Raw genomic sequence first — 26101 nt, forward strand, 5'->3', positions numbered from 1 at the left:
CCTTCGTGTGGGACAGCAGTCTTTCCTTTCCTGGTGCTTTCCTGCGGCTCTGCCAGGACAGCGCATGTAAGCTGCACGGGGAACTAGAGAAAGCATTACCTAAGGGAGGGGAGCTGGGAACAGAGGGAAAGAAAGTGAAATCCTCGGGCTACGCTCCGCAATCCTCAGTGTATTTGCTTGAGTCTGGGAGGAGAGATTAGCCAGGGGAAATGCCACATAAATTTGTGATATCCCCATGCCAGGTGTAAAAAGAACTGTGGCTGGCACAAGGAGCTCCCTTCCCACCAACAGAAAGATCTCCGAATACCCTTCTTTTTGAACACATCTCTGGCGGCCACGAGTCCTCTTTTCACGTGCATGTATCTCAGAGCAGGTGCCAAGGTGTACCTGCCCCTGCTGAGCTACGTGAGGAGGTGGCTGTGAAGACTTCCTGCAGCATCCTCAGACTTCTTCTGTCGCTGCACCCCCACTTGCCTCCACGCACAAACACATGCATCTCTTCTCTGTCTTGTCAGTTTAGTTTTCTCGCAGCAAACAAACTGTCCTTGGGACAGCTGAATTTCCAGGAAGCCTGCCAGGCCATAGCCTTCATCTCCATAAAAAGAAATGAAATGGGAAAAAAAGAAAGAGATTAGATTCCCCCCAGAACGCCTCTCGTCCTCCTCTCCTCCTCCTCGGTGGCGTCGGCTCTCATTCAGCTTTCTAAGTGCTTTGGATAGGTTTGATGGGTGGGGTTGATCCTCCCTGGCTCCAGAGATGCACTGTCTTTCTGTCTGCATTTCCCTCCCACCCTTCTGTGGTAAATAAGAGCCATGTGTTGCAATGTCAAGCAGTTCCTCTTTGTGAACTGGGATGACTGCAAACAGGGGATGGAGTAAGGCCCAAATATGGGTTTTCATCTGCACTTCTCAAAACTAAACATCTTGCTTCTGAGCTCACTTATAAGTTGTGCCTCTGCTGACAGTGGGTTTTTACTCTTCTCTCGCTCTTCCCCAGCTCCTCAACCAGCGATCTCTCTGGCTATGAGCATGGCTATCTGAGGAGAAGTCCTGACCAGTACAGTTCCCGGGGCAGCATGGAGAGCTTGGACCACTCCTCCCCTGGATACCACCCTTGTCACCTGTCACCAGCCAAATCCACCAACAGCATCGACCAGCTCTCCCACCTCCACAGCAAGAGAGACTCTGCCTACAGCTCCTTCTCCACGAACTCTAGCATCCCCGAGTATCCTGCCCCTCCGTTCAGCAAGGAGCATCCCTGCTCCACGGACAGCGTGCAGTCCCGAGGCGGCCTGCAGGAGGGAATGAGGCAAGCTGACATCAGGTACGTCAAGACAGTCTACGATGCCCAGCGAGGGATCTCCGAGGAGTATGAGGTAAAGTCCTCCACCTTGCTTCCGAGCTGCGAGCCCCGGGCCTCGCTGGACGGTCGTGGCCATGGCAGGCTCCACGGCTTCAGCCGGCACAACACAGCTCCCACCTGGGCGCAGCCAGGCCAGGGCTCCTCGGACAGCAAGAGCCAGCCCCCCAGGGGACCTCCCTTGCCTCCCACTCGCAGCGACAGCTATGCAGCCATCAGGCATCACGAGAGGCCCAGCTCATGCGCTGGCCTTGATCTGAACAAGCCTGGTCAAACCCAGCCGAAAGGGGCCTGGCCTCCGCTTGTCAGCACCCTATTCCAGGGGCCGCTGCTGAAAACCCCCTTTGGAGAAGGGCATCTGCACACCGTGGTGGAGAAGAGCCCAGAGAGCAGCCCCACTGTGAAGCCCAAGCAGAGCTATTCCCAGCCAGGGCAGCCCCTGCTGCCTACTGGTGTCTACCCAGTACCTTCCCCAGAGCCGCACTATGCCCAGGTGCCCCAGCCGTCTGCAAGCAATAACGGGACGCTTTATCCAGCTCTGGCCAAAGAAAGTGGGTACTCTCCACCTCTTCCAGTCTCTTACGACAATGCCATAGCCAGCAGCACCCTGGGCTTTGATGAGAATGGAAACCAAAGCACTACAAACAGATCAACCATCTTCTACCAGCCCCCAGCAGCTGAGAGAAAGCACGATGCTGCAGCAAGAGTCCTCCAGCAAAAACCTCCTAGCACAGCAGGCCCAGAAGTCTGCCTGCCCACGTCAAGAAAGGAGGAGATGTTACCCCCTTACAAGGTAGCACACAGCAACCGAGAGACTGCAAGTACTGCACAGGCCTCCAAACACAGTTTTCAAGGCCTGCAGCCCCAGCTGAGGGATGCCAGTGAGAGAAAAACCCATTACCAGCCCACCAGGGCTGCACAGACAGCAAGAGCCAGCCCCCCAGGGGACCTCCCTTGCCTCCCACTCGCAGCGACAGCTATGCAGCCATCAGGCATCACGAGAGGCCCAGCTCATGCGCTGGCCTTGATCTGAACAAGCCTGGTCAAACCCAGCCGAAAGGGGCCTGGCCTCCGCTTGTCAGCACCCTATTCCAGGGACCGCTGCTGAAAACCCCCTTTGGAGAAGGGCATCTGCACACCGTGGTGGAGAAGAGCCCAGAGAGCAGCCCCACTGTGAAGCCCAAGCAGAGCTATTCCCAGCCAGGGCAGCCCCTGCTGCCTACTGGTGTCTACCCAGTACCTTCCCCAGAGCCGCACTATGCCCAGGTGCCCCAGCCGTCTGCAAGCAATAACGGGACGCTTTATCCAGCTCTGGCCAAAGAAAGTGGGTACTCTCCACCTCTTCCAGTCTCTTACGACAATGCCATAGCCAGCAGCACCCTGGGCTTTGATGAGAATGGAAACCAAAGCACTACAAACAGATCAACCATCTTCTACCAGCCCCCAGCAGCTGAGAGAAAGCACGATGCTGCAGCAAGAGTCCTCCAGCAAAAACCTCCTAGCACAGCAGGCCCAGAAGTCTGCCTGCCCACGTCAAGAAAGGAGGAGATGTTACCCCCTTACAAGGTAGCACACAGCAACCGAGAGACTGCAAGTACTGCACAGGCCTCCAAACACAGTTTTCAAGGCCTGCAGCCCCAGCTGAGGGATGCCAGTGAGAGAAAAACCCATTACCAGCCCAAAGAGGACTGGACGGCTGAATCCCAGGAGGACAAAAATGGCAATGCACAGATGAACGAGAGAAACGCTGTTGCTCACCACCAGTGGGGTCACAGCAAGGCCAAGCAGTATGGCTTCTCCTCCTTGCAGAACATCCCAGAGAGCTCCAGGAGGCAAAGCAGCTCTGAGCTAAAAGAGATGCAACCAGGTGAGGGTCATTCCAACGCTAAACTGTCTTTCTTGAACAGCGGCAGTAAAGAGGAAAAGGATCACAGGGGACAGGGGCACAAACAGTGGAGTGATGTGGACCCACAGGCTTTTGCGAGGCAGGAGGAGGAGGGCACGAGCGTAACTCCATTCCATGCTGCTGAGCCAAAGTGCGAAGAGCCCCCTTCTCCACAGCACCCCAAGACCTCTGATTTTGGGAGGAGCCGGCTCAGCTCTAGCAGCACCCAAAGCTTTCCCTATGGCAAACCAGATGCCAGCAAGCCCCGCTGCTCAGTGCTGGAGAAGGTCAGCAAGTTTGAGCAGCGAGAGCAAAGCACTCACCAGCCCCAGAGTGCTGGCGTTCCCAGCTTCGGCCAGCACTACGGGCCAAGCAGGACGAGCCAGCCCTCCAGCGCGAGGTGCTCTCTGCACAGCCTGGAGGACATGCGCAGCAAGCTCCGCGAGCCCGGCCAGCTGCCCAGTGACCTGGGCAGGGTCTCCAGCCCCTCCGTCAGGAACGGAAAGCTGGAAGAGGCTGACTGGCGCCCCGTAGAGCTACAAATGGCAGCTTCAGCGAAGCAGGCGAGACCCAGCGACTACTACAGCCTGTGTCCTGAAAATGAGGTGCAAATAAGAACGGGTCAGCTACCAAGGAGTAAAAGCACGTTCCAGCTGGGAGGTGAGCCTGACAAGGAGATCCTCTGGAAGGATAATGTCCAGGATGCCCACGGGTCGCAGCTGGACACACCATTTAACAGGGCCTACAGGAACAGCATTAAGGACGCTCAGTCCAGGGTGCTGAGGGCCACTTCCTTCCGTCGCATCAGCCCCCCGTTCGGGAGCGCACCCAAGAGGATGACCCAGAGGCCTGCCTCGGCCCATGTGGGCATGAGGAGCATTGCGGCGTCTCCCCACACCCCAAAGGAGAGGCACAGCGTCACGCCAACAGAAGGCAGCCTCTCCGCCCTGGACTACACCAAGGCACAGCACGTCTTGCGCATCGGGGGCCGAAAGCGGCTGACAGCAGAGCAGAAGAAGCGGTCTTACTCAGAGCCAGAGAAGATGAACGAGGTGGGCATCTCTGATGGGGAGCCATCGCCATTCTCCTTCCAGAAAAAAGGCACCCATTTTGTCTTCTCAGAGAATACGGTGGCTGACCGGCGTAAGATCTTCGAAAGGGACGGTAAAGCTTCTTCCACAGCGAGCCTCTCCAAACCGGAGCTCAAGCAACTCCAGCAGAACGCCCTCGCCGACTACATCGAGCGCAAAATGGGGAGACGGCCATCCTCGCAAGATGTCGGAATGCTGAGGGAGCGTTCCCAGAGCTCCTACCTACAGGCAGGTGGCCCGGACAGCCAGAGCCTTTCCTCCGCCTCCAGCATGAATTCCCTCCAGGACCAGAACGTTTACCGCCGGAGGGAGTCCATAGAGCGGATGTCCAGGACGGGGCGGATATCTTCTACCCTTCCTCCTGGGCTGATGGGCTGCTTCGACGTGAGTGGAGATGAGAAGAAAGGGCACCAGGACAGCTCAGTCACGAGCCGACTGAAAACAGAGAGGTGCCGGGATTACAGAGCCAAAACGGAGCTCACCAAAGGCACTCAGACAGACCCTCTGGGCATGCAGGGCCAGCCTCGCTACAGGAGGCAGGAGCAGGTCTTTGAAACACCCTCCACCACCAGGAACTCTGGGAAATCAGTGTCTGTGGAAGACTTGCTCGATAGGTTCGACAATCAGACAGTCCCTGTGCATATACGTTCCAGATCATCTCCCACAGCGGATAAGAAACACCAGGTATGTGGAAACTGGATCACGCGTGCAAGCAAGCAGAGCTTGGTGAAGCAGGGAAAGAAATGCATGTTGAGATAGAGACCGTTTATTGCATTTCAGTGACCACGGTGCTGTTGTAAATGCTCGCTGGTGTGTGTGGGGGTACTGCTTCTGTTCCACTGTCTTACTGCTGGGGCTATTTCAGGGATTTCAGAGATGCTGGGATTTCAGTGCACGTGCTGGTAGCGTGCGTGTGTTCTTGCCGCTCCTGACTTCCCATCTGAGGTGTCCTGTTCTTACCTGCCAGTGTCACCAGAAAAGCATTGATCACCTTTCTGGTGGGGTGGTGATGTGCTGTTGCTGCTGTTCTGCCCGCAGCCCACTTGCCTGGTGCGAAGTAGAGAAGGTTTAAAGGCTGCTTGAAATTGCCCTGGCTCCCCACTGTGCCTGACAGTGCTGGGAAATGCTCGGCGGAAGCACTGCCAAGGAACCATTATGTTTTGCCTCCAGCCCTGGAGGGAAACATTGCAGACAAAACTTAGCGGAGACCCTGGCCGCTCTTGCCATGTCCCCTGCCTGGTGGTTGGGAACATTGCACTGATGTCACAAATGGGGAATTCGACTGACTCCGATGATGGTAAATAGTAGAAACAGGCTAACTTCTTAAAGAACAACTGCCCAGGCCAGCTCTTCAGCTGGCTGAATTCTGTTCAGACCTATTTAGGTAACTGCAACTGGTCAGGCCACACGGTTGGGTCTGCTGCCCCATCCCCATTTTCGCGCCAGGCTCCATTCATCATGGGGAGAGGGATAAAACAACCGAAATGTGTGGACAGGCTCCTCGCTCCAAATAGTCTGAGTGTTTAGACAGTCTCACATATTTATGGGGCAGCTGAGATCCAGGACATCTCCTTCTACTCTTGCACTTGCTACTGGCCCAGGACAGATGACCTAGGTGCAATGAAGTGGTACTGAGTCAAGTAACGTAAAGGAGGCTCTAGGCAGCATCTTGGAAACGGGCCAAAGCAGGGGGAGCCGTCCTCCCAAACCTGTCGCGTGCTTCGTTCTAAATGTCCTCCCTCAACAGACCTCAGATCCCACGCTACGTTTTTAAATAGAATTTAAAAAGCAGCTTGTGAATATCAAGTGACTGGAATGCATTCCCGTGGCCACTGCTGTCTCACCCCATCGTCGGTATTTTTCCACACCAGCCGGGCATCAGGCTCACCTGTGCAATTTTGTCACACTTTTCGATCATGAAGTCTTGCGTTCAGTAAGAGGACAGTCCTTAAGAAAGTTAGGGTGAAGGCCAAGCTGTGACTCTTTCTCTGCCTCCCGGAACAGTCAGAGCAGCAACAAAACTAGGCATCCAGAGAGAGAAGAGTGGCTGAAATGTACTTTTAAATGACAGGTAGGACATCGAGCAGCCCTAGTTCATTTTTACCCAGCCCCCTCTCTTGGGCAGGGAACATACAGCATAGTTCTTAAGATCTTTATTTCCCCCTTGTTGGCTCATTTTTAATCTTGTGTACGTTCAGCAGCCAAACCAGAGTTTCTGCCTGTTGGAAGCTGACTTGAGGAGGGTGATGAAGAGCAGTGCAGACCTGCTCACAGGGTCTTAGTTCAAGCGTAGAAGAGGGGAGAGCCCTTACTGCTGTTTCCCAGAGTGATTTAGCTGTATCCGCTTCTGGAATGGGAATTTAGTCCCGTAGGCAGCAAGGCACTTCTGAAAATCCCGTTCTTCAATCCTAATTCAAGAAAGCATGTTTGACTTCAAATATATGCACCCATCCATAAGCGTCTGTTTGAAAGGGAAGTATAAGTTTAGTGCTCTCGTAATTAGGTTTGTTTCTGAGCTGCCTCCAATACAAAACCACAGCTGTAGAAGTGGGGGACAAAGCCAAAGCAACAGGGTGAATTGGTTTTGGGGGTTTTTTTTGCCTTTTCAGATTTTTTGTGGGAAATGTTTATTTCCAGTTTAGCAACAGACTTCTCTGTCTCGCTGTCTGTCTTTCGGGGCCCTGTGTACACTGTCTAACGTTCCTTTCAGGCTGCATATAAATCTCATTGCGATGTCACTGTAGGGATTTGTTTGAAGATATAAAGAAATTGATAGCCATGTGGAATTATTAGCTCTCAGTCTTCAGAACGCATTCTCAGCCTTCCTCCCTTTCTACTTTTTTAGTCTGCCTCAGCCCACATAACTCCCAGCTCCCGGACTCCTAAATCAAGATCTGTACTTACCCTCCCTCTGCAGCAACACTGACCAAAAAAGCAAATTACTAAGGGTGTGGGGAAGAGGAGCACTGAAATGGTCTCTGCTGGAAAGATCGTATGGGAGAAAATACCAACCTCTTCAAAAGCAGGCTTAGCATTTGCTTTCATGTCTCATAATAGTCTGGTGTCCTACAGTGGGAGCTCTAGGGCAGAGTCTCACATTCGCAAAGGTATTTCAGCTGCAAAATTTCTCTAACGAGGAGGTAGTTCCTGCGCTTTGGTTTTCAGAATAACCAAACACCAGATTTTGTGATATTTTTCAGCACCCCTGCCTGTGGCTGGAGTTTCCAACCTTTGTGGCATTCAGCATCTCTGCAGCCTTTCAGTCCTGCTTTGACACTGGGTTTGGGCACAGATAGTTCACTGTTTAGCTTCCCTGGTTAAGGCTGCTTCAGTGATGGCTCAGCTTCTTGCTTGCATGTAAAACAGAGGTGAACACCCCGGTCCCACTGATACCGTTGAGCATGTTTTTAGAAGAGGCAAGCACTTGCTGAGAGGTTTAAAAAAAAAAATTTCTCTGAATAAGTCTGCCTGTTGGTCCACAATCCATCCTGAAAAAAGCAGCCAGGTCGTCTCAGCAGGAGTAGGGTGCTGGAGGGTGGTGTGCCACGCTAGAGCTTTCCTCCCAGCTGTATATGGCATATGCCGTGCTCTCGTCTTACTAGGCAGCATCAGTGTTTTGTTGTTTTGTGTCGCTTTCTGCTTGCTGCTAATACTGTCTTTGCACTCCAGGAGCTGCTGAGAAGGGAAAGCAGTGAATTTGGCCCCATGGTGAGAGACCCTTTCTATGTGGTCAGCGCGGGAGCCAGGTAGGTATATGTTAATGTCCCCTCTGTCACTGCAGGGTCAGCTCTTGCCATCCTGCTGCCAGCAGCAGTTGTCATGTGTTGTCTGTGTAAACGGATGGATCGTGACAAACTAGAGAAAACAACTGCACAGACACAGTTCTGGGTGTGCTGTGCCCGGCAGAGTTAGGAAGAGTAAGTTGCTGTGAGCTTTTTTTTTTTCCACTATGGATGTTAATTCACTATCGAGTCCTCCTCATGTCACCTTGGAGCATGTTTCTGCAGCAAATTTGCAATTACATACCTCCAAAATGTGTTCCATCTGCCGTTAGAACTCACAGTCAGATGCTATCATAACTGAAGGATTCTAAAGGAAAAAAATACCTTGATGTCCCACGCTGTTTAGTTTTCTCCAGTCCAGGGTGCTGCCTCCCCAAAAGCAAGTGAACATTTGTGTGGACTAAAGCTGGGAAATCTCATTTATCTTGCTGAATTGGGAGCTTGCATTTAGGCCGCTTTCCTTTGTACAGGCAGGATATTTTGCTCAGCAACAGGGGAGAGAGAAATGTTTTTAAAATAGAGAAGTATAATCATAAAATTCATAATATTAGGACTTATGTAACTATCCACTTAGCAGTGGATTGTTTTGAAGTTAACTAGAACTGAAGTTGATATTGCTGTATTTACATTTAAATAATAAATAGATGCTTGCCCTAGGCTCCGAATGCCCAAACAGCTAACTCATATTACAGTAAAAGCCATCAAGAGGGACTAAAAGAATTACTCACAAAGGAGCTCTGTTTCTCACAGGCTCGCAGTAAATGTCATCCCACTCCCTTGTCACGGTGGGAGTTAACACTGCTGTCTCCAGAGGTTTCACCATGCAGCTCTGGGTCAGGGAGCGACAGCTAGAAGTAGAGGAAGGCTCCGAGTCCAGCTGGATCTTACTTCTGACCAGCTGGCCATTTTTGCCCCTAAGAAGACGTAAATGTTGTTTTAGAGGGACTCCATCTGCCTTCAGGCACTTCCTTTTATGATTATTTAAAACACACACATTTACTTTGATTTGGAATAACTTCTTGCATTTTTTTTCCTAAGAGAACAATACAGCTGGTTTAGCTCATCCTGCCTCCCCATTTCTTCTAGAGGTGGCGTTTCATCACTCTTCTCAGTAACTACTTGCTGCTTCCTTTTTTTTTCTCCCCCAACCTATTTTCCAAGTAATGGGATTGAACACCCAGGCTGAAAACAAGTTTATTGGGGCACGAAATGTAGGTTTCTCATTTTCATGCTTCACTGCACAAAGATTATTGGTATTAACAGTTTTATGACGTTTCTGCTGCGTAGGCATCCTGCATGCTCTGCAAGCACATTTCTTCTGGGAGATGTGAGGTTGCTTTCCCTTCTTAATCAGAACTGGATTTCCCAAAAGATAGAACAAAAGGATGGGAGAAGACAGGAAAAAGCCCTTGGCTCTGAGGACAGAGTCCCACTACACAGGCTGCAAATCACTCCCTACCAGCCATAGCTGCTGAGTGATCTTTCTTCTGTTACTGCACCTGAAATGTCCTGAAAGAGAATGGGTTTGAGTTTTGGAAGCCAGAGGGCTCTGGGAGTGCACTGCTGAAGCCAGTGGAAGTTTTACATTTAACTCTCAGTGAGAACGAAATCTGAATCCTTCACAGACTGAAAGGGACAGGGTAGACCAGGACCTGACCCATGTGCCAATGATTCACAGGAGGAGTTCCTCTGTTAGGATACTGTTGAATGTTCCCCTGCCCCAGCGTGAGTGAGTATTTCGCAGTCTGGGTCATATGGGATTATTATAGCATCTTTAATCCAACCCTGAAGAGATGCAGTCTTTGTCTGTCCTGTGATTGTCAGCCCGGCCCAGCTGGTTTTCTAGCCAGTCCTCTCCCATCTAACCATCACCTTCCTATCGCTGTCTGCAGCGTACTCCGTGCGTGGGCCCTTCAGGGAAGCCAATAGCAGGCAGTAGGAGTTATGCTTCTAGGTTTCCTTCACATGGCTTCTAGGCTGCTTCACGTGCTGGAGGGCAGATGGGAGCATCCCAACCACCTCTCTTGCTCAAGGAGGAAAACTGTCAAATGGTGAAGTTATGGAAACCCTGGTCAGCAATCACTTGGTCCGGTCACACGTGCTCTGTGACTTACGCTCCGTGCTCTTACACTACTCCCCAAGAGTCATACAATAGCTGTCTCGTAAGCACTGTTGGGAACGGTTGTTGCTCCACCAGTTTTAGAATCCACAATTGCTTCCACAGTAGGAGAGATCTTTCAATTACAGCGTTGCCATCTGGCATTTCTGACAAACACTGAGCATCTGAAAAGAATACACATTGCTACTGTCCAGGAACCACAGACAATACCAAGAGCAGTCTGTCTGGGAAGTTCCCCCACCCCCAGGCAAAGGCTGCCAAATTCTATTCTTGGTTACACCAGAATAAAGCCAGAACGACCCATGTCTTTGACAGTTATTCTTACTTTGCACCAGTACCTCTGAGAGCAAATTTGGGGCCCAAGTCTCAAACATCATAGATTGGCAGTGTTGGATTACTTGAACAATGCATCTCAAGAACAGAAAACATATTGGCAGTAGAGCTTTGTTGTATTTTATTGTTTTATGGTATGGCCTCATGGTTTTAGGCCATCTTCTCTTGCATCTGCTAGTGCTATTACTACTGCTCATTTTGTTTTCCAGCTAAATAGCCGTATGGGCAAGTAGGTTTGGCTATGTATTCTGAGCAGGATCCTCGCTTCAAAGGCCCGACACTGTTTCTCAGACTCACGTGAGAGCATCTTAAAGGAACTGGAAGGAATAATTTAATCTGCTGGCTTTGCAGCCTTAGCATCCATTTGCAGCTGAAGCGTATTGGCTTTGGTTTTTATACCACCTGCCTTTCTGAGTGGAGCTCGTTTTTTCTAACAGGATTCCAAGGTTGTAAGAGCTTTTTTTTTTTTCTTTTTCTCTGCAGTCAAAATAGTGCATTTTTTGGCCTTGCTTTGTTCTCGGAGACAGTTGAACCATTTCAATGGCACCTTTCCAAAAGGAGCAGATAACGTTATGGGAATTTTTGACCCATAAAGCTGAAATTCTTAAAATTATCAACGATTGAGAATGGAGTTTGATGGTAGCTAATGTCAAGTAGGCTTTCTTACAGCAATTGCTACTAGCCCCATCTATAACAAACAAAATTCAAAGCAAAGCTGGAAAGGAAGCCAGGCACTTAGGTTTTCCTAAATTTTTTTCTATTAAGTCACTGCTGTGATGCTTGCTCCATGTGTGCACGTGTGTGCGTGTGATCTAGCACACGCTGAAAATGATGGGAGATGGTGAGTGGGAATGGATCTGGCTCTGTGTCCCTGGCATTAGTAGACTAGATTTTACTACCAGTTTCAAAGCACAACTGCACCTCACCTAGATCAGCAGGCACTGACCTGGACCTGTGATGTGGTTGCACAATAGCTTTTCTTGCTCATCGATTATTAAGCTTATCATGGTCCGTCTCTTCATTTTCAGGTCTTTCAGCAACAAAGAAAGAAGCCACTCAGAAAAAATGGCATTCACAACTTATTATCCCCATCCTCAACACAGCAGCGAGGTTGTCACTGGGTCCGCCACGCTGACGGAGAACCACAAGCTCTCAGAACTTTCCAGGCCAGATAGCAGGACTTCTGCATTTGTCCCATCCCCAACCGAGGCAAGGAGTCACTATCCTGAGCAAAAGCAAGGCTTTAAACCCTTGTTCCTTAACCTTACTCCTTCTGGATCTGGCCAGTCTTCCCCTAATACGCCCACCCAGACTCCCTCAGACTTCCAGAGTGCAGGTGATGGCCAGGCTCTGAGACAGCACCATGCCAAACGAGATGCTGTTGCCCCTGAGGCCAACGGTAGTATTCAGGCACAGTCCTTGGATGCTGTCCAGGACAGATCCCTCGAGACTCCCACGGAAGAAATGATGTGGAGGAGGAAAGCCGGGCTGCTTCAGAGATCCCTCCTACCCAAAGTGCTGTGGGCTCATACAGTCAAAGACAACAGCTGCCCAAGGGCTGTCGTGTCTCCTCCAGCAGCTGAGCCAAAGTTCTTCCAGAGGTGGCAATCTCTGCTGACACAGAGCAGTACTTCTTCCGAACCAGAGAATCCTTCTCCCCAGGGGACAACCCATCTACGGATCTCGGAATCGTGCCTGCAGCTCACACCCCCACTGTTGCCGCAGGACGATGAAGACGACGAGGTGTTTGTCATGCCTTCCCAGCCCGGTGTCGTTGCTTCACCCTTCTCACCCCCACTGCCATCCCGTCCTCTTCCTGAGTTGAGCTCTTGCACATCTACAAACGGCACGGAGGAATTCCCACCTCCTCCCCCACCGGCGGTGCTTGAGGGGAATGGGGCAGCTGGAGACAAATCCCCTGGGCTCACAGAGGAGGCCAAAGTGAGGTAAGGGAGGGCAGCATCTCGGGTGTTGTAGAGCCATATACAGTAAGATATGCGGGGCTCCGGACAAATGTAACCCAGCTCCGCATGTGGCGACGACCCACCCACAGCTGCTGGCTGAGCGGGAAGCTTGCAGAGTGCACACGTTATAAGGGGAGAGGGACAGACAGACAGGCTCGCTGCCGCCAGGCTGTGCTGGCTGCCAAGACTGTTGTCAAATGATGTGGCCAAGGTAGGGCACAAAACAAGAAGGCAAAAAGCTTTGCGGCCCGTCAGCAGATGCACTGACAGATGCTTGGTGAGCAAGGCAAAGGGGGCTATGGGTGAGAAACTCCTGGTCTTGTTCTCCCTGCAGTTACTGTATGGATTTCAGTGGAGTTGCTTCTTACTCCTCCAGCATGAAGCGTTAGAACGGCTGCTGACTCCTTCCAGTTAACTGCTTTTTGAGAGAGAACTATGACAATCCATGACAGTTTTTCCAAACAGTTAAGAGTTTCCCAGAATACATTTTAGACCTGGCACAAAATAATGCTGTTATGAAACAGTGACCATCTGCCAAGAAGTGACAACACAAATATGTCACAGTAACACTGTATAGTGAATTTTTCCTGAAGGATAGGACTTTGGGCTAGGTGCCCAGCTGGTTTAACTCAGCACAGCTTCCCTGGCTCCCAGGGAGCTGATCTGATTTCCATCCGGGAAGAATGTGGCCGGGGCTGTGGTAGTAACTGGCTTTTCCAACATGAAAAGAACAAATGAGTGTAGGCTGCTCAGGGTGGCGGGTCCCAAGGCAGTGCAACTCAATGTCCCCAGCCTGTGAGCAGAAAACAAACTGGCTTGTCACTCATTTCTTCTTTCTGTGTTGGAATGACAAAACAGCAGTGTCCAGCTTGCGGGGATGATACGATTCCGGTGCCAGTGGCTTCATACTGTGGGCCTTTCCGTGTTGAAGTGAGAAGTAAGAGACAAAATGAGAGAGAAGGAAAACTTACTTGTCTTAGGCCTTCACCATGTGTTCACAGTGGTCCCGCGTGGTAAGTTTATCTTCATCTCACAGAATTTTTCTGTCCATAGCAGCTTCAAAAGCTTTCCCAAAGCCCTGGCCGAGAGGGAGATAACAGGGATGGGCACCAGTATCGGTGAAAATTGGCCCCTCTCGCCACCTGCGTCAAAGAGGACTAGCTCTCCATCTGCTGTGGATAAGCAGCACCAGTTACCTGCTGCTGCTGAAGGGCCTCAAAGCGCTGATAGACAGCCCATAACTCAGCCTGAAGGCAACCACAGAGAGCCAGCGGCCATCACCGGAGAGTCAGAAAACGGCAACCTGGACTCCGGGACACTCAGCGCAGCACCTCCAGTAAAGGCAAAGCAAAAGACCCCAGAGGATATTAAGTCAGAGGCTCTAGCAAAAGAAATTGTCCATAAAGACAAGTCTCTGGCTGATATCCTGGATCCAGATTCCAAAATGAAGACAACCATGGACTTAATGGAAGGGCTTTTCCCCAGTGGAAGCAGCTTGCTGAAGGAGAACAACATGAAAAGGAAGATGACGCAGAAGAAAGCTAGCAGGACGGTACTCGTAGATGACACGTAAGCTCTTCTGGTTTGGGATGGGGGCTAATGTCGCAGCAGAACTCGCTGCTTGCTTGATTTGAAGGACAAGCCTATGCTGAATTTTTCTGCATATGTATAGGTGGACACTGGTGGAGAATGAGTTTCTCAGTTCCCAGCATGAGGACTGGCAGGGCATTTCTGAATGCCCGTTCTCATGAGCTCGGCTGTATGCGGGGCCTTTGAGCCGCCTCTCTGGGCTGCGTAGAAAACGATGCTGAGCTTGGGCAGGAAATGAACCATCTCTGGAGATGTTATTTGGTTTTGCTATCTTACCCTTTGTAATCTGAAGCAATTCAGTCCAAAGCACAGTAACAGAGATAGGAGAGTAAAATTGGGACCAAAACGGTGACGGGCAGAAAGATAATGAGAGGCCAAATTTTGGAAGGAGGAATGTGGGCACCTACTTACTGCAGGCCCGTGCAAAGCTCAGTCCAAGTCCTCCAGTGTGTTTTCTTTAAGATAGGGACTCCCACGTGACAGCTGGAAAACCATACAGAAATAAGTTGTAATGCATTGTGCCAGGTAAGATGGTCAGTCCAGTCATCACCAGCTGAGCCGTGCGGATTTCCCTTCAGCAAGGATCTGATCCCGTATAGAATTGTTAACTTGTCAACACTGACACAGAGCAGCTGGGCTGTTCTGCACAGGGAGAGGGATGAAAGCAGCTGACATGCACCCTCTGATGGCAGGAATCGGCCATTTCCTTTGTGGCCGGTAACACTGGGAAGGTACGGGAGCGCTGGAAAACCATGGATCTAGGGATGGGAAAAAGTCAGGCTCAGACTGAACTCCTCCTTTTTCTTCACTGTGGTGTAGGAGAGAAGAAAAGGAAGCTCCTGTAATCCTGGTCGCCTGTCCTGCTTATTACAGTGTTTCGGCACCCAAAGCAGAACTGCTGAATAAAATCAAGGACTTGCCAGAAGAATTAGGTGAGGATGAGGAGCTGCTGGACATCAATGAGAAGAAGGTAAATTCAGCACACACCACCATTTGCTGGTTACATTCCTGAAATAATAATAAGCCCTAAAGTAAAGTGCATTTCTATTTGATGTGAGCTTTTGGCAGTCCCAACTTGCACGGGGGCTGGGTACATGTAGGCCACCTGTAAAGCTTCATTAGGGTGACCCAGACTGAATGAAGACAGCTAATCTGAGTACTCACTGCAAATTTGAGTACAAGTCTTGCACAACCCCGAGGCGGGCCTGTATATATATATAAACGCTGAGCTCACAGGTTGTAAGGGGCAGTCCTCGTCCTGTAGCAAGGAAGGAAAAGGGAGAGGTGAAGTGACTTGACCAAGGACAGCTCTGGTTAGAAACAGGAACTGAGTCCCACTAGCGACTGCGCTGTCTGAGCGCATGAGGTTTCGCCCTAGGATTTTCCTCTTCAGTGAAGCCAATTTACCCATTTTACCTGCTGTCTGCGCTCCCTGCTTCCGAAGAAACATCAGTTACTGGTTTTCCCTCATGCCTCGTTCTTTCGCTGACCTGCTGAAAGCCACGTGTGCCTCAGCAGCTCAGTCAGCACAACCTCCATGTGACGACTTGGGTGGGAGCAGAGCAGGGCAGGAGAGGAGGAAGCCGTTTTCCTCTCTCGTTGCGGTTACGTTTCACTGAGGAATGGCCCCTGCAGTTCTTGCTGTAGGCTTGGGTGCTCTGTCTTCAGGGCTTTTGCAAGGCCTTCTAATTTGTCCCTGTGGTTGTCTTACATTGGTTACCTGCTAATTACAGACATACTGCAAAGCTCCCAAATGCCAAGGAGCCACAAGCAGGTACTTGCCTGTCTGGGCCTCCCTTCGTACACCTCCTGCCTTTGTGTCAAAAGCAGCTGTGCCCGCCTGCCTGTAAATTTAAAACATCCTACGCTGCGCGGGACAGAGTAGCACAGCCCATACCTCATGCTGTTCGTACAACAGCAGAGTTTAAACATCCTGAAGGCTACAAATATCTGTGCAAGTCCCATACGCTGTAAGTACAGTACTTTATTTTTCCTCCACTGAAGTCAGGTATGGGTTTAAAGAAAGGCTCCCAAGCTTGGCCTCTCTGTCAAAGTGCAGAGAATTCATGTGTCTCTAGCCTAACTCCACATTTTCTCTCTGGCTCTTCATCCCCATGCCCCCATGCCGAGTGTAAAAAAGCAGAGGGCAGTTGTGAGGCTGAATGCTGTGTGCGAGTATGCAATTTGTCCTGCAGCCCTGACTTGCAGAGCCCCCCCCTCTTTTTCCTATTGCCTTACTGTTTCTCAGCTTTTCTCTGCTAAGCAAAAGCTGCTCCCTGCCAGGCTTTAAGGACAACAACAGCTAGAATGGGACCTCCATCAAAGCGCTCTGTAACCCAAATTATGAGTACGAAGTGAGTAGATCAGTCCTGTTTTGTGGAGCATGGAAGGTGCAGGTAGGACCCTGTCAAGTCTTTAGGAGCTGTCATACCATGCTGCCGGAGCGGGTTAGAGACACTCGCCGTGCCTGCCATCTCCTATTTCTGTGGTCCTACACAGATTCTGGGTAGCAAGTCTACACAGATAGATCATGCATGTGTTGCTAATCAAAAGCTTTTGCCTGAGGCCTTTGTCTGCTGCTTTAATTATCTGTCCTAAGCCATTGGTTGTGGAGCACCCAGCTTTGAAGGTAACCGCAGACCCTGCCTGTAGCACTCGATTGATTCTTGGGGTGCTGTCTGCTTCAAAACCAGCTGCCTGCTTATACCAACGTGAAAGGTAGGGAGCAATTAAACAAGACGAGGGTGCTGCTCCAAGGAGTCGGTGGACATGCTGCAAGCATCTGACAGGCTTGCAAGTAGATGTCCTGCCATGGAGGACAAGTCCCAGGCCTCAAAGGTTACATTTGCATGGAAAACAGAAATAGATGGGAGCGATTAGGCCCAGACAGCAAGATCTGCCTGGCATGTTTGTTCACGGTCTGTGTGAAATAACATTTGCATAGGCATTATCTGAGAAGGCAGCTACTCTGAGAGGTCGTTTGGATAAACCAAGCTCGTTTCCATTGTAAGTATGCAAAGGAGCTATATTGGTTGGCATTTGGGATCACGGGAGAGTCACTGATTAATGAACACAACGCAAGTATTTTGCAGTCCCCATCCAGCTCCCATGCCTTCAGAACAAAGGTTCGTCACTCCCAGCAGCCTCGTAGCCTCCTGCTACGGCTGGAGTGCAGGTCTGCACCTTGAGCAAAGCTCCTGGAGCAAGGAGGAACAACTGCCAGTTCTGAGCAGCTCGGTCCTCCTGAAAACCCATTGAGGTTCATGCTGGACTTTGTGTGCAGCCCATAGGGTCCTGCTATCGAGTTTTTTTCCCCCAGCACCATAATCATTGAAAACGGATCCCTTCTTTTGCTCCTCAGGATTTGGTCAAGTGATAAGGACCTCAGATCTTTCTTTTGAAGGTGGCATTAGCATTACAGGCACAGGGACAAGCAAGTGTTGGTTCTTGTCTCTGGATGCTACCTGTCCTACTGAGGGGAGAAGCCAAGCAGAGGAGTTTTGGTTGTCCCTTACCCTAGCAGGTGGGACCGAGTGCCACCTTTGCTCTCCTGTCCCCCTGAACTACACTGTTAGCAAACGGTGTGACTTAGCAGTCATCCCAGCATTGGCCTGGCAGCTGACATTTGTTTAAGAGACTATTGCTCGCATTTTATTCAGCCTTGTGGAAGCTTGACAGTGAACTGTAGTGCAGCCACAAAACCATGCACTCCAGCAGATGCTGGCAGTGTACCATCTAGTGGCGTCTGCCTAAACCGTGCTCTTAACTCCCCGGCTGCGAAGCCAGCCTTTTAAACCCCACTCTGACAAGCCACCCCTGGGCGTAAGGGCTGATTTAGAGCAACCCCCAGCCTGACCCGGGTTCGAAGATCCTTTCTCCTCTGAAGTAGACCGCCTTCCTACTTGAAATTACTGTCAGGTTTGCTGGAAAGAGGGCTGCGTTAGTAAACTTAGAGTATTTTCAGGCAACCTTGTGATTTACTTCTATTTCATCCTGCAGCGTTTGTGTGCAGAGCAGATTAACATACATATAACGGGTGCCTCAGCAGCGCATAAACTGCAGGGACTGGAAATACCCAACCCTTGTATGAAGAGCTTTTCCTGCTCCCTGTGCTCTCAGTTCTGAGTAAATGGAAGCAAGAATGGCAAGCCCCAGGCCACGGACTTCTGCTTTTGCGTATGTCTTTCCCCTAAGTCCTAACAGAAATCAGGATCTCCAGCACATGTGCAGCACTGCTGTTTCTGGAGTAACTGAACCCTGGGGGCCTCCTTTTCTTCCTCAGTGAAACGTTTGCCAGCATTTTCACAAAATGGGTGTGCGCTCTCCATGACTTTGCTTAGTCACTGAGTAAATTTAGAGCATCTTTGGTGTAAATGCTTGCTTGATGCCTCTCTGTGCGAGGCAGTGCCTGCACAGGCAGGGCGTTTTGGTCACGGTTGAATCTGAAGCTTGCACCTCAACAACACTGAGGTGGCTGAGTAAGGAGCAGTCAGTATTTTAAGGGTACTATAGGAGGGGGAAATACATAGCAATTCCTTCTTTCTTGCTAGGCCACATGTAACTAGTAAGTGTCAGCTCAGCCTTCTGTCATGCCATTAATTCACCTTAAATTAATTTTTCTGCCAGTTGTTTCGTACAGTTCTGGGTCATGGAAAAAAATAACATCCAAACAACTATTTCAGGCTGGGGCAGGGAGTGGGGATATGCAGGAGATGTGGCTGTAGCCCTTTTCACTCAGAGACTTTAAAGAACCTACATCTTTCAGATGTAGGTAGCTGCGTATCAGAATATGGTACACCAAATCAGATGTCTTTTTTAAAAAATGTTCATTGATGGTAGGGCAAAGATACCTTCATGTAATCTGGTCGGGTATTCAGATTATCACCTAGATGTGGAATTCCAGAGTTTTCTCTGTTTCCTCCTTAATGTCTTCTTTGTCAGCTGTGCCTGACTTGACCCTGCTCCTCAGGAACTATAGCCGTATCCTCTTGTTGCCGTCATCCGTATGACTGGGTTGATCACGGTAATGATCGATGTGGCAATGTGTTTCCCTTCTGACAGGCTGAGCTCATCGGGAGCTTGACCCACAAACTGGAAATCCTGAAGGAAGCCAAGGAAGGCCTGCTTGCAGACATTAAGATGAATAATGCTCTTGGAGAGGAGGTGGAGCTGTTGATCAGCCAGCTATGCAAACCCAACGAGTTTGACAAGTACAAGATGTTCATTGGCGATTTGGATAAGGTGGTGAACCTCTTGCTCTCCCTCTCGGGACGCCTGGCCCGCGTAGAGAATGTTCTGAGTAGTCTAGGGGAAAATGCCAACAGCGAAGAGCGGGTACGTATCTACACAACCGTGTCATCTTGGCCTTTTTTGGGCTGCGGGACAGCGGCAGTCACAAGAAGGTGCTTGTGTAAGCTAGGACCTCCAAAGGCTCACAGGAAGGCACGTGTCTTAGTGCTTATGTATAAGCAGTAGCAAACGCGGTTCTGTCCCTGGGAATCTTGGTCCCAGTTTATAGAAATGTCTCAGATTCTGCAGCTTTTGTCTAGAAACAGAAGGGCCCATGTTTGGGACAGCATGTCTGTGACCCACAGCTGGAGGAAAGGCCGTACGGTGTTGTGTGTCATGGAACAACCCACTGCCTTTTGCCTCAGTTGAAGCCGCTTTTTAACTTTCTTCGGGTGGTTGTGAGAGGCAAAGCCAGACATTCCTGGCAGTTGTTGCTTTCAAGCCAGTTATACTGACTTTCTTGGAGCGCTTTCTGCCCCACATTGACTAGAACATTTGGAGTCCGATCCGGTGGGATTCACCTTCAATCCACAATGAGGAGTTCATCCTCCTCCCCCAGGCTTTTGACTGTGCATCTGAGAGCTTAGCAGCCATCCCGCCTCCCGCAGAGGTGGCAAACATGGTGTTGGGGGGAAGGAGAGGGGGGGATCGGTGAGTTTGGTGCTACTGATACTGAAGCGCTCTCTCTGGTGTGTGCAGAGTTCGCTGAACGAGAAGAGGAAACTGCTGGCTGGCCAGCACGAAGATGCCCGGGAACTGAAGGAAAACCTTGACCGTCGAGAACGGGTGGTCTTGGAGATCCTGGGCAACTACCTCTCTGAGGAACAGCTCCAGGACTACCAGCACTTTGTAAAGATGAAGTCCGCGCTCCTCATAGAGCAGCGAGAGCTAGATGATAAAATCAAACTGGGTCAGGAACAGCTCAAGTGCCTGATGGAAAGCCTCCCCACAGACTTCACGCCCAGGGATGCAGCCGCGGCAGCTGCCCTAGCTGCAGCACTTGCTACCTCTGCCGGGGTCAGTGGTAAAACACCTCCAGCGGTCTCTTCCTCACTCTAACCTTTCCCAGGTGGTGCTGGGGTACAGTCCTCCTGCTCGAGCCTTTTTGATCCAAGTGCTTGGCAGATGGTTCTCTACAAAGACGATGAACAGAGACAGGTTTAAAATGAGATTTTAATGAAGGAAAAAAATAGCAATAATAAAGGTTTTATTTTTCTTTCCTTCCACCTCTGCTTCCTGGAAACTTCAATCCATGTGGAGGGAAATCTCCTCCTGCTAGAGATGAGGAAGAGTCTCACGAGAATTAAACACATGACCTTTAATAAAAAACGTGCCCTCCTCTCTCCCCTCCCTCTCCTGCCTACCTGGCGCCTCATTAAATAATGAAGGATCTAAAAGAATGAAGCCTTAAAAATAAAACCAACCCATTCTACTGAACATTATTGATATTTATATTTTTTAAAGAACAAGACAGAATGTGTAAGTTTTTGTACATACTCTAATCAGTTTCTTGATTCTACTTTGTTCTGTATGTAGAAAAGACATTTAATTTTGTATTTTGTGAAAACCTTAACAAAAAGAGGGAACCCCAAAGATAGTCATGCATTAGCTTGGAACATCTCTTCGTGGTTTTGTTGCTGTTGTTGTTGTTGTTTTTTAATATAATAAAGGGCTACCAGAAGAAGCTTCAACCTGTTTCAACACATGCTAAACATACCATTAAGTGGCCTCGTGAAGAAGATTTTGACCAGGAAAACGCAATCTTTCCGCTTCTGGATCGTGTGATCCACCGAGCGTGGAGTTCAAACGCGCTCTTATGAGAACCCAAGTTAGCGTGAAGTAACGAACTCAGGTCTGGACTCACGGCGGGAGCGTGGGGCAAGTCTGCCTTTGTTTCGAATAACCTAACTCATGATCTGTGTTACTGTTGCAGCCTGAATGCACTTCTGCGCGATGTGAGAGGGATCTCTAATGACGGTATTCATAGGCCTGTTTCTGTGAAGGGATGATGTACGCTAGCGCTTTTTTCATACAGCAATACCTCATTTGTCTGAACCCACCTCATCAGAAATTATTTTACAAGCTAGAAGAGGCTTTAACTTGAAATTCGATATTCTCTTCCCTACCCACAGAAATCATGCACGTGTAATGATAAAGTTGAGCACCCTGGTTAGATAGACAAGAGCCTGCTGTAAAGATGATTGGATTATTTCCTAGTCAGGGCAACCTGGAGTAACTAAAGCTGCCTGACTGAACTGTACCGTATCAGCTTACCAAGTGCTGGAGGACTGCTGCCAGTTTACAGTCAGCAAAGCAGACTGGGGCAGATTCCCTTTTTCTGTACGGAACGTGTTTTCCTCTCTAACGAGCTGCATCGCCATTTAGACGAAATGGCTAGAAGCTGCATGAACAGATTACCACCGCGGCTGATGAGCCAGCTTTGGGTCATCTCTCTTCTAACCTTGCAGGGCTTTCCTGCTGCAGCAGCGATTCCAACTTCTCCTTTCTCCAGGGTGTTCCATTGTTCATCCCATCCTGTCTTGCCACTGGGACCAGAGCAGAGATTTTAGTCCTGTAGTCTTAAGTCCATTCGTTTTGAATTTCAACTCTAGCATGTGGCTGAAAACTACAGCATTCATTGCTTTCAGTGCTGGTTCTAAAGCCCCTTTTATTTTTTTTACAGCTCACATTGCAGCTCTTCACAGGCAGCTTGGCAGACTAAAGAAAATGCCAATGCCCTTCTGTCATATCAAGCATCAATTCTGCCATAGCCAAAAGAAAATCTACCTGGTTTGGTGATGCTTTTTGAAGCAGCAAGCCAATTACTTGCGATGACAGCAACCACGTCCTTTTCATTACTTCTAAGCCCGAACTCGTACAGCATTTCATGAGAACCCTAAGCAAGGGAACTGATTTTTATGCCTTAATAGCTGAATCAAAAAGAAAACTGGAGAGAAAACTATGTCTGGGGTCACTCAAGAATAATTATGTGTTTGAGTGGAGTTTCAGGAAAACAGTGGGGGGAGCTGTTTCGAGAAAGCGAAACATTTCATTTCTCCTAAAAAAAAATCTGACACACTACTTCCATTTAGTTTATCATATTTAAAAGCTGTTTTCATTTAGATTTTTGTTAACGGCCACCCTTCCATCCTACGCTTACCAAAACAAATCAGAAAGACTCGGAAAACCTAGTGAGCTTTTGTGAACAGCTTGAGACCGGCCACCAGTGCATTTTTCGTTCAGTAAATTCTTTCCTGAGAAAGAAGATCCTGCACTCTGCCCTCAGGCCAGGAAGAGCCTGGGGTCCCATCCAAGCGGGGTCTGCCTGTTTGCCGCGGGAACCAGCACTGACTTCAGGGGAGCACCTCAGGCTGCGCACGCTGCGAGGCCCAGCCACCTTCACCCACACGGGATGCACGATTGACGGCAATCGTCACTCTGTTACGCTGCAAACCGAGTGTTTCCAACTGGCAGGCAGTCGGCCAGCCTTGTTGCCGTGCTATGTAAGGCTTTACTAAACAGCGTTAAATTAGTTTTTGTCGTGTTTCCAGCTAAAAGTGTTGAGGTTAAGGGTTCGTGGTGGTTCACAGGAAATGCAGATGTTTGGCATGGCTTTGAGGGTTGAGGATGAAAGTCCTGCGTGTGCTCCCACTGTACACACAAGCATCAGCTAACGAGGCAAGTGATAGTTACTTACATTTTTATAACAGCTTAGATCTTCAGGTGGAAAAGGAGTTAAAGCTCCTATTTCTGTTGCAAGCACTGGTAAGTTTATCATTAGGAAAACAGTCTTTGCACAACAATTGCTCCCCTAACTGCAAGTATTAATAAGTTTCATAGAATCACCTCTTGACATGTACTTAAGGTAATTAAGGTAAATTAAGGTAATTAAACATTGGCCAAGCCAGTAGATTTACTTCTCAGTGTCTCTGCCAAAAAGGGGAATCTATTCATTGCTCCTTATCCCACCTTGCTTTCCTCTTGCGTTTTTAAAACTAGAGTATAATGGAAACCCATTTCCCAGAGCGATGATATGATTTCGTGGGACAGGAATACCATGGTCAGAATTTTATACTTTCTGTCTGTAGGTTTCAGTAAACCTACTGAAACAAATCTGAATTTGGGGTCTGGCCACATGAGATTTTTCGATCTGAACCTGTAGTTATGTGGCTGCAGTGGAGAAAACCAGTAAGCTAGATACAGCGAGCGTGATTTGCATCGCTACCCCTTCCCAAAATGTAGTGTCTTGTGCATCCCAGAGCTGGGGTATTTCCCCTTGCAACCACAGCAGGGGCTAAACATTACAGCCTGTTAAAAACAGATGATTCAAAACACATCTTGGGACAAACAGTGGTTCTCAACTCTGTAGGTGGGGCCTCCCTCTGCAGGTGACAGGGGATGAGGCTGCTCCCCAAGTCAGTTCAGAGTACCTGAGTCATGCCTTCTCCAAAGCGGTCTCCGGAGAAGTCCATCGACTGTCGAAAGATCCCGTGACAGCAACCTGGCCCGTTCAGCTGGCTACAGCCGATGCCTCGCACAGGGTGAAGCGTGCGGTCTCGCTTCACTAGCTGGAGGAAAAATCCTAGTAAGGACAAAGCAGTTACGCCTTTGACATACGTTGCCAAAAGTTCAAAGTAAAAGCCCGTTGTACAAAGCAATGGGGTGCCTCATTGCCTGTTACATTACATCGTGCTTGCGCATTACCCTTAGCGAGGTAGCATTTTTTCCTGAGTCAGCATTCCTTAAATTACTATCTTCGATTTCCCGCCAGTTTCTGAGGGACCTCTCAGGAAAAAGGCAGATCTAAACCATCCTTCCACAGCCTCCCGCTCAGGCTGTAGCCTTGGCACTAGAGGGCTAGAGTGCACTTTTCCTGGGCTTTGAAAGTAATCAGAAATGCATTGCTGTCGTAGCACTCAGACCCAGCACGGGCAAACAGGGGAAGTGGAGGCATGCACTTGCACCGTGATGCTGTCTCTTGTGCAGGTCTTTTAAACCTAGCTCTCAGGAACTCCTCACATGCTTTTAGCAACATGCCGTGCCTACAGTCTGCTCTGCCATGCCGTGCCGCGTGATACAAGAGCCGTGAAAATCTAGTCATCCGACTTACAATTTGCTTTTTTTTATCAGAGCCCTTGGGCAACTGATGGTCACAAGGGATTCACGTCAGAAGCTTTCCTGAAGACTAAATCTAGTAAAGAATGTTTACACGCTAGGGTCTGCTGGTTGTAAGTTTACACACAAGATCTTTTGTGAAGTTTACCTATAAAATCGGTCAAACACAGAGCACCAAAACAGTTTATGCATCAGGCCTGATCCATCATCTCTACAACTCAACCGCTGTCGTGATCGTTTAGACTGGTAATTAAGAGAAGCAAGCAAACCAAACTGGATGGCATTTCATACTCACTCCACACAAATCCTCAATAGTAGCATGAGCAGTAATTTGTCGCTTGCAAAATGGGAAACAGAGCGAGCTTTTCGGAGGAGAGCCCGTGCTTTAAATCGGTATGAGCAAACTGCGGGCCTATCTAGAGACCCGATCCCCAAGTTTCTCCATGCTTTATTCAACCATGCACCAAGCTTACATCTAGGTTTGATTCACGTAAGAGCTGTTTCTTCCTCTCCAGAGGGGATATATGCTGACCGTGGCATGGTGTTACGGTTTGGCTGTGTTTCTACAGGACCGTTGCTCCTGCCTCTGCATGTAGACTGTCGTACACCTCTTGTGTATTTCAGGGTTTTTCTAGCAATGCATTACTGAACAAACATCATTTGTGTTGTGCAACTGAATGAATTTATATGGCCAGAGTGGGCTCAGTCTAGGAGATGGTCCTTTTCTGCCTCGTTTGGCCAGACCCTGCTGTTCCTCTTGAATACAAACTGCAGAAACAGGCTGAATTCAGGGTGTCAAGCTGTCCAGAGGGTGCTTGCCAGATGCTTACATGCATGCAACTTACACTGTTGCTTATGTGCATAGAGTGGCACAACCTCTCCAGCCGTAGCTCTGGCTTTTGTGGAGCTTGCTGCACATTGGTGCCAAAAATCCTTGCAAAACTCTGCTTTCTCGTTGCCCATTGCAAAATGGCGGGGAGCTGGAAAACCCTCAGCTGGGCTTGTAGAGAGCGTCAGCCTGGATTAGGATTTGGGATTAGGAAAAAGGGTTTGTTTTCCACTACACCATAAAGAAAACATGGTACGTGTGAGCCAGGCAGCTTTTTCCCCTGTGATTTGCAGCTCAAGATTGTGACTTTCTGCTAGGGTTGCTCTGTGAGCAGATAGCATTCAAACGAAAGAACAGAAGCCAGCAGTACTTCTTTCATTCATGTTTGTTTTAGCACTAAATTAAGTATTAGGACTGAAATGCAAAAAAAAAAAGAAGAAAAAAACCCCAAAACACATAATTCAGCTGGGGAGAATAAGAGCTGGTGAAAGCGTGACTGAATACTGAGGAAACAGCTTATGAGGGAGCCACTTTTGCACAGACGACTTGTGCCAGAGGTGTTTTGCTGAGCTAAAACACGATTGTGATTAAAAAAAAGGATCTGGGCAAGCTTAGAAAGGATGGCATTTGAAAACGACAAGCCACAGCAGGAGGTTTTGGGGGAGAAGGTGGCTTTCTGCTCAAGTTTCTCTCGGCTCTCCACACCGGGTTTGCGGCGGGCGCCATTTTACCTCACGAAGGGGCC

The 26101-nt window shown here is 49.3% G+C and overlaps 1 protein-coding gene across 1 annotated transcript in view; it reads left to right on the forward strand.

The window, feature by feature from the left end:
• Positions 1-20471, forward strand: part of SHROOM3 (shroom family member 3) — a 151743-nt gene extending 131272 nt beyond the window's left edge. Inside the window, exons 5-12 of the mRNA XM_035896957.1 lie at positions 997-1852; positions 2626-5019; positions 8005-8081; positions 11598-12515; positions 13587-14102; positions 14943-15093; positions 19185-19457; positions 20112-20471. Coding sequence (XP_035752850.1) covers positions 997-1852; positions 2626-5019; positions 8005-8081; positions 11598-12515; positions 13587-14102; positions 14943-15093; positions 19185-19457; positions 20112-20471 — 5545 coding nt within the window. The remainder of the gene's footprint in view (positions 1-996; positions 1853-2625; positions 5020-8004; positions 8082-11597; positions 12516-13586; positions 14103-14942; positions 15094-19184; positions 19458-20111) is intronic.
• The last annotated feature ends 5630 nt before the right edge of the window (positions 20472-26101 follow it).

Source organism: Egretta garzetta, unplaced genomic scaffold, assembly GCF_000687185.1.
Source record: "Egretta garzetta isolate BGI_Z169 unplaced genomic scaffold, ASM68718v1 scaffold77, whole genome shotgun sequence".
NCBI lineage: Eukaryota > Metazoa > Chordata > Aves > Pelecaniformes > Ardeidae > Egretta > Egretta garzetta.